The sequence below is a fragment of the Pituophis catenifer genome, unplaced genomic scaffold (assembly GCF_029215685.1).
Source record: "Pituophis catenifer annectens isolate HBS135680 unplaced genomic scaffold, rPitCat1.0.hap2 SCAF_7, whole genome shotgun sequence".
NCBI classification, from domain to species: domain Eukaryota; kingdom Metazoa; phylum Chordata; class Lepidosauria; order Squamata; family Colubridae; genus Pituophis; species Pituophis catenifer.
This window is the reverse complement of record NW_027256887.1, coordinates 52,873,725-52,885,937: the sequence shown is the minus strand read 5'-3', so window position 1 is coordinate 52,885,937 and position 12,213 is coordinate 52,873,725. Positions and strand designations below refer to the sequence as shown.

Sequence of the window (12,213 nt, the reverse complement as noted above, 5' to 3'; positions counted from 1 at the left end):
GCCTCTGCGGCTTCCAAACCATAACGCAGGCTATGTGGACGCAGCACCTGGGCACAGGGGAGAGAGTGGGTGGGCCGCTACCATGGTGCAGGAGCAGGCGCTTGAAGTTTACGGTTGGTGCCACGGGCGGCAAAAGGGGTGGGGTGGCGCAGGAGTTTGCAGGGATGTGGCTGCCTTGGGAGGATTGGGGTGGTGTGGAACCTGTGTGTGTGTGTGTGTGAGAGAGAGAGAGAGGTGGGGCTTATTTTCAGGGGAGGGCATATATATTTAGGCCCACCCCAAAAATAAAGCTTGGCCTTATTTTCAGGACATGTCTTATTTTCGGGGAAACACGGTACTTACTTTGGGGTTCGGGAATGGTGGGAGCTTAATTCCCAAACATTGGGAGGATATTAATTGCCTAACTGTGACCTTAAGAACATTATAGTCATCACAGATAATGTATATCTTTAGGACTTGAAAGAAGAAGGTAAGGATAGATGATCATAGACGAAACCTACATGTCACTAGGAACTGAATACAATTTCATAGCACATGATGAAATATATGTAAAATATTTCAGCATTATAACTTAAATAACATAAAATTATTGACACAAAGATGGAATTAAACCTTAGTATTTTAGCCAAAAGCAGGTTAACTCTTTTTAAATTAATCATTGCTGAGAAATAACTACATAATTAGCTTTTCCCTCTCCTTAGGTACCAGATGCAATTAAAAAATGCCAGCGTGCTGGTATAACTGTCCGCATGGTTACTGGTGACAATATTAACACTGCTCGTGCTATTGCATTAAAATGTGGTATTTTGCATCCTGGCGAAGACTTCTTATGCCTGGAAGGCAAGGAATTCAATAGACGAATACGTAATGAAAAAGGAGAGGTAGGTATGGTTAATATTCTTTTTTTGACTTATGAAAACTTAGTTATGAAATTAATCTAAGCTATCTTTACAGATAGAACAGGAGCGAATAGATAAAATTTGGCCAAAACTTCGGGTACTTGCAAGGTCTTCTCCCACTGACAAACATACACTGGTGAAAGGTAAATACATTTTCTAACAGATTTTACAAACAGCTTTTTAGTCAATCGGTTCTTCAATAGCTGGAAACACTCTTGAGAAATAGAAGATTATATCTTGCTATGCAGTATAAATATTGGATTTAGTCAGACATTTACTCAGTTTCAGTAAATGAATGAATAAATTATTGAAATTTGTAATGTATAAATATGTACTGTTGTAACAAATACTTGTTATTTTTAGGAATAATCGATAGCACAGTGTCAGAACAAAGGCAGGTTGTAGCAGTGACTGGTGATGGAACCAATGATGGCCCAGCGTTAAAAAAAGCAGATGTTGGCTTTGCTATGGTAAGGAGTTTAACAAGTATTATAATTGTTACTAATAAGTGCTTTTATAAACTGAAATGTCTGAGTTATGATGTTAACATTATATTGAAGACTGAACAAAATTAGCTCACATATAGCAGTGAGCAAAGAGGAATTGATTGTAGCTTCCTGTGTTCATTATCCTTCTCTGCTAAGATTACCTTGGGATAATTGCACAATTAATGATGAGGTCCAAATTTGATGTCGATATAGAAAATCACAATCCTTGTATGTAAATTTAAACAGTTGAGTTCCACAATTTAACTGAGTTCAGAGAGAGGCTAAAAATAATAAAATATGTTTTCAATTTTTCTTGAGAGTAAATCTAAAATTATATATTATTATTATATATAATGTACAAAAGAATGTACAACAATGTTAGATGATATATGTATTCTGATAAGTTATTAGTTAAAATAGGTACAATTCTTGGAATATTTCTGAGAATGACACTAACTGACATGATCAACTTAAAACTTGAACCTGGAAATACTTTTACAAGAATAACCATTTTAAAGTTTGGTGTAGGGTTGTATTGTGTTCCATGTTAACTTGAATACATAATTCTAAGATCAGTATTCTTCTATTTTCCTTTGCTTTTTGCAATAACATACATCTAAGATAACTGTGGTCTTTTCTTCAATAGAATTTGGTGTTAGTTATATTATTTAGCAGGATAGTAAACAATCAAATTATTCTCAACACTTTTTTATAACTTGGAATCTGTAACATTATGTTTTTTCTAAGGAGTAGAAATCAGATAGTCTGGTATATCTGTGAGTGTTTTAAGTTGCAGGTACTTCCCATACCATTGTCATGCAAATTTTGTATAACATAATTTCATTTAATTGAGGCACTGGGGAAAACAGGCAAGCTTGTATTATTGCAAACGATATCAGTAACAAATATCCTATTCTGAATAGTTAAATATCATCTGTTTCTCAAATGATTTGTCAAAGTTTTAAGGAACCACACCTTGAATCCAAAACATACTGCACACTGCCTCCTTGACCTAGGCTGAGGAATTTAATTAATCTAAATTAAATGCTCAGAAGCTATTCTCCTGTGCCATCTACTGGCTTTGAGGGTTATCTGGAATTAGAAGTCAAAGTTACTTAACATAATGGCCATTTTTACTTTTTCAATTGAGCAAGAAATGTGCAAAATATTAACTAAGGCAGATAAATCTTTGTGTAATTCTCATTACTACTATAAAATTATTATAGCTGAAAAATGGCACATCATTTTTAATTCACTTCCAATACAGGTAGTCCTCAATTTAATGACCAATTTGATTGCTTGGCAAGTGGCAAGTATTTTATGACAATAGCACTGTCCCAGAGTCATGTTATCATTATTTGTAACCTTTCCAGCAGGCTTGCAATAAGCAGAGTCAATGGGGGAAGCCAAGTTCATTTAATGACCACATAATTCACTTAACTGTAGTGATTCACTTAAAAACTCTGGCAAAAAAAGTTCTTAAAATGAGACGCAACTCACTAAACAACTGCTTTGCTTAGCAGTGGAAATTTTGGGCTCAATTGTGGCTGTAAATTGAGAACTATCTGTAGAAAGAAATTCAATATTTTTAAAAACTGTACAGATATTGTAGTATTGCAGTTATGTACATAAATATATTTAGCTAAGCACCATTGAATTCAGTTTATATGACAGAATCATCAGTAAGATTTTTCATAATAGCGTCCACTGCATTTCTGCATAAATATTGATATTATAATATCTACTTTAAAAAAGTGAGTATGACAAAATAATTCTGAATTTGCTTAAATTTCATGCTAATGGGTAGTTTTTCCTCTATTCAAAATTTTAAAAATGTATTGAAAGCTGAAGAAACAAAATCATTAGCTCTAATCCAGAGTTTTCAATAATTGTTTAATTACATCATGTAATTACTTCCATGGTAATTTATAATTCACAAGAAATTGTATGGTAGCAAATGAATGGATTGGAAGAACAAATATGAAGGAACCTGTCCCTACTCTGTTCCTCAGGATAAATGGCAGGCCATAATGAAAGTCTTCTCCTCTACACTTGGCAGACAGCAGGAAGAATGATGTATCTCTTTATTCTTCCTTATTTTTTTTTGACTTCATAACAGATGGGGAGACTATAAAAGTGAGTAGTATATAATCTGGGCTGACATAATATTCAAGGATCATATTGTAATTGTGTTTTGTTTTCTCTTTCAGGGCATTGCTGGAACTGATGTAGCTAAAGAAGCTTCTGATATTATTCTTACAGATGACAACTTCTCAAGCATTGTTAAAGCAGTTATGTGGGGGCGAAATGTATATGATAGTATCTCCAAATTCCTTCAGTTCCAGCTTACTGTTAATGTAGTAGCTGTAATTGTTGCTTTCACAGGAGCATGTATTACACAAGTAAGTATTATGTATTTATTTGCATGTAATGGGATTAAAACAGATTGAATCAATGTAGTTAATTTTGAGAGTGATTTCTTCTTTGGTAGATTTATTTCTCACCCTTTCTCCAGGAATTCATCAGGCTCTCAAATCTGTTTATCCCATAACAATGTTCCTGTAAGGGAGCTGGATTGAAAAAGAATAACTGCCCAAAGTAACACAATGAGTTTCCATGGCTAATATGGAACTAGAAACTGGGTGGATTTTTCTAGTCTTAGCTTAACTTCTTAATCACTACACCACAGTTTAAAGTACAATAATAAACCCTGATTGGAAATATTAAATGTTAGATAATTTTACTTTCTTAGGATATTTGTGATTATATTAAAAAACTTTGATTTTACAGGACTCTCCACTTAAAGCTGTTCAGATGTTATGGGTAAATCTCATAATGGATACCCTAGCTTCACTTGCTTTGGCAACAGAACCCCCCACAGAAGCACTTTTGCTGAGAAAACCTTATGGTAGAAACAAACCTCTCATCTCACGGACCATGATGAAGAATATTCTGGGTCATGCTTTCTATCAGCTTGTGGTTGTCTTCACATTGTTGTTTGCTGGTAAGAATAATATTATAATTTAAACTTCTGGAATACTTTCTGTGCTTGCTTTATTGTGAGAATTTCTTCAGTATTTAAAGGAATGCTAAGGGACATTGACATGTTAATAGAATGTTAAAGGAGAAAGGCATGTTAAAAGAAGACTAAAGCAATGGTTACAAAAACATGAATTTGAGTGGCATTTTGAGAATATTTATCTCTTGTTTACAGGTGAAAAAATCTTTGATATTGATAGTGGAAGAAATGCACCTCTTCATGCTCCTCCTTCAGAGCACTACACAATTGTGTTTAATACATTTGTAATGATGCAGCTATTTAATGAAATAAATGCCCGAAAAATTCATGGTGAAAGGAATGTATTTGAAGGAATTTTCAATAATGCTATATTCTGTACTATAGTTCTTGGGACATTTATTGTACAGGTGAGTAGATTTTTTTTAAATAAAGTCATGCAGAATTTGGAAGGTTAGAGTTTTTAGAGGCCAATGATTGCTGTATGTATAATCAGTATTCAGGTAGGACACCCCTTGACAGGTTCAGAATTTATTTAAATGTAAAACATATCTGTGTGTATCACATTAGAGGATAATGTGATCTGTACAAACATGGTTTTATCATTGGTAATATGCTTACAGAAATATGTTTGTGTTACTGTTAATTTTAATATTACTGTTAAAGATGTATAATATGTTCATATCACACTCATGTTAGCTTATGGCAAGCTTGATAATTAGAATGTGTTCACATAATAAGAGCTGTCACGGTGCAGTGGTTCGAACGCAATATTGCAGGCTAACTCTGACCACTGCCAGAAGTTCAAACCTGATCGGCTCGAGGTTGACTCAGTCTTCCATCCTTCCAAGGTTGGTAAAATGAGGACCCTGGTAGTTGGGGGTAATATACTGACTTTGTAAACCGTTTAGAGAGTGCCATAAAGCACTAGGAAGCAGTGTATATAATACTATTGCTATAATTTGGTATTATAAAATTCAAAAGTGTTAATAACTTATCTTGAAACACAACATAGGGTTATTTATAACATAGCTATGCATTATAATTATTTTTGCAAGATTTCCTTCAGGTTTTCCTTCAATCCAAGGAAAAGAGGGTGTTCATCTGAGAGCCATCTCAGTGATGGAGCCCACTTGTGAAATCTTTTGCCCCAGAAATAAATAAACCTGGTGTAGGATGATATATTCTGTGTGTGTGTGTGTGTGTGTGTGTGTATGTGTGTGTATCAGTTTGTCCTGTTTTGGCCTACTGTCCATACATTTGTTAATATGATTTGAGAAGAGTAATAAGTTTTTATAAAGTCAATATAAAGCCATAGAAGATAACCTTGGATTTGTGAAGCTTAGGGTACAGTAAAAAACATCTTTTTATAATGGGAAGCAAAATTGGAAGCCATTCCAATGACATATGTCCACTGTCTACTTATGAACTGGTTCATGTAATGGCTAGAATTACAATCTTTTAAATAGTTACTGAAATTGTATCATAAAAGCCAATACATTGTTTTATAATTTCAAATAGCTGATACAATCATTATTTTTCTTAACAGATAGTTATTGTACAGTTCGGTGGGAAGCCTTTCAGTTGCTCTGAGCTTACAGTAGAACACTGGTTGTGGTCAATTTTTCTAGGAATGGGAACACTTCTCTGGGGCCAGGTATGTAATACTACTTTTGTAGTTCAGTTCCTCAAATTACCAAAGAATGCATTTTACTCATATTACTCAGTTTCACTGTCATTAATTTTCTCCATGTTGCTCTACTATTGCTGTTTTAAACTTTGAAATCTCAAGACAATATGGAAAAGAAAGCAATTTAATACAATCTTTTTATTATGCATCCAAATTCATGGAAGTATTATGCTGCAATGTTGACTAGCTACAATTTGTTTAAACCCTCTCCAAAGAAAATAGTGAAAAACTTTAAACTAGCTGTTTCTTATTTAAGGAAGGGCTGGGAAGTCTGTCACTAATTCTAAAAGGGTATTTGAACATAAGGGAAAGTTTTCATAAATATGTTAAGTTTTTGTTTCTCATTGTTATAGTTGATATCAACTATTCCAACCAGTCATTTGAAATTCCTTAAAGAAGCTGGCCATGGAACACAAAAGGAAGAGATTCCTGAAGAAGAATTAGCAGAAGACGTGGAAGAAATTGATCATGCTGAAAGAGAGCTAAGGCGTGGTCAGATCTTATGGTTTAGGGGTCTAAACAGGATACAAACTCAGGTATGGTCTTGTAAAGGTAGGAAGTAGGGTTGAGGACTTGACATTTCCTCATTGTTCTTAGTATTGGTTTGGATTGTAGTCATAAAATGTGTGACTGAAATCTTTATATGGGAAAAGTATTAGCTGTTTAAACTTTCAAATTCCTTCTTTACTTCATCACCAAATGTGCTTCTCGCCTCTTTACCTGCTCTATAAAAGTGCCTTTTTTCTTTGCTTTTTATGTGTTGTAGATGGGATGCTCCTTTCTCTTGTTCTCTCTCTCTCTTGCTGAGCAAGCTGTCACAATCTCTGATTCCTTGCAGATGGATGTAGTGAATGCTTTCCAGAGTGGAACTTCCATTCAGGGGGCTCTAAGGCGGCAACCTTCCATCGCCAGCCAGCATCATGATGTAACAAATATTTCTACCCCTACACATGTAGTGTTTTCCTCTACCACTACTACTACTACTACTTCTGCTTCTACTACTGTGGGGTGTGAGTGTGTGTTCATAAGTGCATGAAATTAACATTTCCTAATTCACACATCTAACGTTTCATTCTTTCCTTCAGTCGTTAAATTCATCATTAACGTTTTTTCACATTTTACCTTCAAAATGGGAGTCCTAACCCCCCCCATCTTTTTCGAGGGTCACAGTTCAAGTGGAACAATTGAAACAATTCTATACAGTGAAACCTTGAACATGCACATAGTACCTTCGTACTTGCACAGAACAGACATTTTTGAAAAATATTTATAGTAATAGCTACAAATATTTGAGTATATGCCTTGAAGTCTATAAACAAAAAGATCTACAAACTTGTTTAGTGAAATGCTTAAAGCTGGTCCAAGACAAATATGTTTACTTCATGTTTACTTCTGTAATTTCAGAATAATTTGTAGATCATGAGGGAAAGGGTTTAATTTGCAACAGCAAAATTAATTTTAAGCACATATATTTTTCATAAAGATTGTTATTTTATGTTCTAAGATCTTCCAGAATTAACAATATTTAAAGTGAAAATACATAAATTGTATTCTATGCTATAAATATTAGGATTAAAATGTCCTTTATGTAAAAAAAATTGTTATGCATGATAATAAAAGCCTTGTTCAACTCTCCCAGCAATGTCATTGATGTCGATGTCAGTGTCATTTTGGAGACATCCTCTTAGTCATGGTGATGTTTATAGGTAAGAAAGTCTTCACTGACAGGCATATTATTCAGAATGCCACATGTAATGCCTAAGTGGAATTACCATCTTTAGTTATGGAAAAATACATATACATAAATATGCCATTCTATAAAGAGTTTACATTCATGGCACAAATGAAAAAGAACTATAGAGACAGAAATAAGAAATAGATCTGTTCCATCTGGCTTCTAATGGGGGCTTTTGATAGACATTACTTCCCAAAAGAGACTTTAATGTCTTTGGATCATAATTTAATGTTCCATTTGAAATAGTAGACATGCACAAAATAAAGTGGATATAATATCAGACTCAAGTTAAATATTCTGAATGTAAGTTGATCATACGTTGGGTTTCATACTGTTGAAGTTGTAAACATAGGACTACTCTGGATTGCTTATTGTGGATAATAAAAACTCCCAAGCTCCGTTTTCAGCAGCAACAGCCTCCTGCAACCCTCTGCCAGTGAAAACGGAGCTTGGGAGTGCCACCTGCGGCCGTCACAAGCTCTGTTTTTAGCTGCGACAGCCTCCTGCAACTCTTTGCCAGTAAAAATGGAGCTTGGGACTGCCACCTGCGGCCGTCACAAGCTCTGTTATCAGCTGCGACAGCCTCCCAAGCTCCATTCTTGCTGGCAGAGGCACCACGGGCCAGTCCTTTGCTGTTTTCAGGGCGGTCCCATGGGCCAGATCGAAGCACCCCGCAGGCCAGATCTAGCCTCTGGGCCTTGAGTTTGACATCCCTGCTATAGAGTGAGGTTGGAAAAAGAACTAGAGTTGTTTATATCTACAGCAGCTTCAGCATTGACGATATTGGCATCTGGAGGATATGGGAAGTCTTAATTGAGCAAATACCTGTTTCAAAAAACAGCTGTCTCTTTTTGTATTCATTACCAAACTAGATGGCATCATCAGTTACTTACATTGGTAATGGAATGTCTGTAGGAAGAGAATCAACCTCAAAAAACAAGAACCCAATAAATAAAAATGTTTAGCTAGGCATGTGCATACCATTAATTTTAATTTGATAAGACACATTTATTTTCTAGTTATGATCTAGAACCTAGTGTATATAAAATATGGCAACTGGGATATTTGAAGCAAAAAGCTTAAAATATATCCAAAGGTATTTAAAATAAATTCACATAAACCTGACTTGGCTCATATTTTTGTCATTTGAGCATATATACATAATATGGCTGAAATATCTGCAGTAATGTGAGGGAGAACAGATTACTTCATATAGGCTATTTTTATCATGCATTTCTTGATCCTACAAATTATGGCACACATTTCTATGAAAGTATTTTATGTGACATATACTCAAATATTTAGATTAAATCCAGCAAGCTTGAACAAGTTTATGTTATATTGAAATTTTCATAGCTTGAGTTCCCAGCATTTGTTTAAAAAAAAAAAAAACTTAAAAATTCTTAAAGCCCGGCCAGTAGTTTATAATTCCATATTCTAGAAGTCTAATATTTATCTGTCTTTAAAATGGAATAGAATTTATAAATTGGCTTAAAATTTTCAACATTTCATATTAGTTATAAAAGTAGAGAGGTTCAATTTTGTAGCTTGACATTTTGGACCAATTTTTTTACATTTATTTCTGTTATAGCCCGACAGTGCTGTTCTGAAATGCTCTTAATTTTTATTTATTTTTTTACAGTTTATTGCAAGTTCCATTGCATTATATAAATTCAATTCACTCGTCTTACCTATTTGTGGATTCAACCTCATAAAACAATGTTCTCCTATGAACAATATTATTAAACAGTAACACTTGCGCTTTTCATACTTGCAGATCCGAGTGGTGAATGCATTTCGTAGTTCCTTATATGAAGGATTGGAAAAACCTGAATCCCGAAGTTCAATCCACAATTTTATGACTCATCCTGAGTTTAGAATAGAAGATTCTGAAACTCATATTCCACTTATTGATGATACTGATGCTGAAGATGATGCTCCAACAAAACGCAACTCAACTCCTCTTCCACTATCACCCAACAAAAATAACAATGCGGTTAATAGTGGAATTCATCTTACGACAGACTTGAGTAAGTCTGCTACCTCTTCATCCCCAGGGAGCCCACTGCATAGTTTGGAAACATCACTCTGATTGTATGCTGAATGTTAACACACTAGCTGCATTTAAAGAAACACACTGAAACTGGGCTTTCTCCCTCACTATGATGGACAAGATGGTATTCTTGTCTTGGACTTCAACAAGAAGATAAAATTGTACGAATGTAGATTTATTTTTTTAAAAAGAAGCTTTCTGCCAGACTTCAGGGTGCTTTTCTGGGGGAGGGGAAAGTGGGAGTAATAATGAACTCTGACAGATAAACAGTAACTTGCTTATGTGTCCTGTGGATCATTAGCTGTACTTAAGAATGGCCCATAAGAATGTCTTACCAGAACTTATGTTCTTAATTCCTTTGATGAGAGGGCTGGATTGGGCAGGAGAGCCCAGGATCACCAAATTTATAATTTTCATTTCTGCTCTTGGCTGTTAATAATTTGAATTATTTATGTTTATAAATAATGCAGATCTGTTTACAAGGTTTGTAGATACTTTTTTGTTCCTGTTCAGAGATGGGAAGTTTCCTTATAAATGATGTAGAAAAAAATTAGTCCATCAAATACTGCTGTATTTTCAGGAAAGGGTGTTTCTATTGAAACTGTACTAAAAATTTTGCCTGCAACTTACCTTGTTAAATATTGTAGATAAAACTGCTACTACTAATAGCCAAATAGGTAACACTAATGCTTTGTAAAAAACAAAAAAAAAAAAAACATGAGCAATGGTGTTCTAATGAAGTTATGGCCTCTGTCCTAATTAGTTTCTTAAACATTTACTACTTAATGGTTTTGAAACAATTGTAAAAATTTTTAAAATTCAGAACTCGCTGAACATGTTCAGAATTTAATAGAGGATTGTTTAATGCAGGACCTATGATGGAACTTGCTTGAAATACTTTTGCTATTTCAGGCAAAATGGATTAAATCAAAATAAATCAGAACTTTAGTCTTTTTTGTTTTTGTCTAGAAACAGTAGCTTGGTGAACTGTGAGTGGAGCTGTTTATTTTTCTGACCTAAATATCTTTATAGCATGAAGGCTATTGGTATTTGGAAAGTTATGAATAGTTACCATACACTGTTTTGAAATTCATTTGAGTTAAAATAAATCACCCCTTTTGATAAAATAAATATGCGGCAATGGTTTTTATAGAATCCAGCATCTTTATAAATATTAGGTTTTGGTGGCTTCACTAGATGTTAAAGAACAAAGACTGTGGACTGTTTCTGATTTTATGCAGAAGAGGTGCTCTGGAATACATGGAAGTATGAATACAACATCTATCTGCAACACTTTAAAGCTGCCATGCAGTCCAAGGAAAACAAAAAGTTGTAGACAGATTTTCTTTGCATTCCTGCATGTTCCAAAACCCCTATTCCTGATCTGATCTGAAGCACTGCACAGTCCTATCCTCATTCACAAGAGTGAGAGATAGAAATAAATCACCTTAGAAACTTTTTCCACTCTAAAAGAAAATACGAATAAATGTATGTTCTCCGATATGCCTATCTTAGACAATTTGTTTTTCTTAACCAATAATTGAAAATGTCAATTTTTCTTTTTGTGTTTATTATCAGTGTCTAATTTTAATTTTTGCTTTCTGATGATTTGGGATGTATTCTTCCTTTTTGCCAGTACAGCCCAATAGAGTAGGGATAAATACCTTACTGAAAATATAAGGCAGGTAAGGAGAAACATGATTCTCTGTGATAATATATTTTCTCAATCATGACAGAATAATTTTCTACTCTTCAGAATGATCTACTTATAATTTTTTTCTGAAAGAGGTGTATATTCTTCATAAGAAAACTTGGAATAAGTCTGCTGCTAAACCAGACATTAACGTGTCTGGAGCTGAGCTAACAAAGGAAGAAGGGAATGCATCTTAATAGTATTTAAGCACCTCAAGAATATGATAGTCACATCTGTGAACATTAGTTTGTCTTCTGGGGAAGCAATTTGAGACATGTAATGTTACAGCTAGATTTTATCATTCAGATTTCAAGTAAAATATACAGGGATTCGATAATGGTTAATTGTCCTTTCATTGGACACCATTATATCCATCCATAAGGTTTTGCATATTGTATCCAAATATCAACCATTCATTTTCTAGTTGGTTTGTCCTTTATCCTATTTAGAGAACTTACTATTTATGCCGATATAGTAATTATTTTCAGATTCTTATTTTGTAAGTGGATAAGAAGTATGGTTTGGAAAGGTAGTATTTATGTAACTGGGAGAATGATGTAACTGCAACGCATATTGAAGAATGAGATGTAATTGTTCAAACTATCTCAGCTGTGTATGATTCATTATAGTTGTTATTTT

At 34.2% G+C, this 12,213-nt stretch overlaps 1 protein-coding gene across 1 annotated transcript in view; it reads left to right on the top strand.

The window, feature by feature from the left end:
- Positions 1–11,012, top strand: part of ATP2B1 (ATPase plasma membrane Ca2+ transporting 1) — a 75,988-nt gene extending 64,976 nt beyond the window's left edge. Inside the window, exons 13-22 of the mRNA XM_070947943.1 lie at positions 702–881; positions 955–1,042; positions 1,263–1,369; positions 3,598–3,789; positions 4,178–4,391; positions 4,602–4,813; positions 5,953–6,060; positions 6,447–6,629; positions 6,932–7,018; positions 9,606–11,012. Of these exons, the coding sequence (XP_070804044.1) occupies positions 702–881; positions 955–1,042; positions 1,263–1,369; positions 3,598–3,789; positions 4,178–4,391; positions 4,602–4,813; positions 5,953–6,060; positions 6,447–6,629; positions 6,932–7,018; positions 9,606–9,920 (1,686 nt within the window). The 3' untranslated portion in view covers positions 9,921–11,012. The remainder of the gene's footprint in view (positions 1–701; positions 882–954; positions 1,043–1,262; positions 1,370–3,597; positions 3,790–4,177; positions 4,392–4,601; positions 4,814–5,952; positions 6,061–6,446; positions 6,630–6,931; positions 7,019–9,605) is intronic.
- Positions 11,013–12,213: the final 1,201 nt, after the last annotated feature.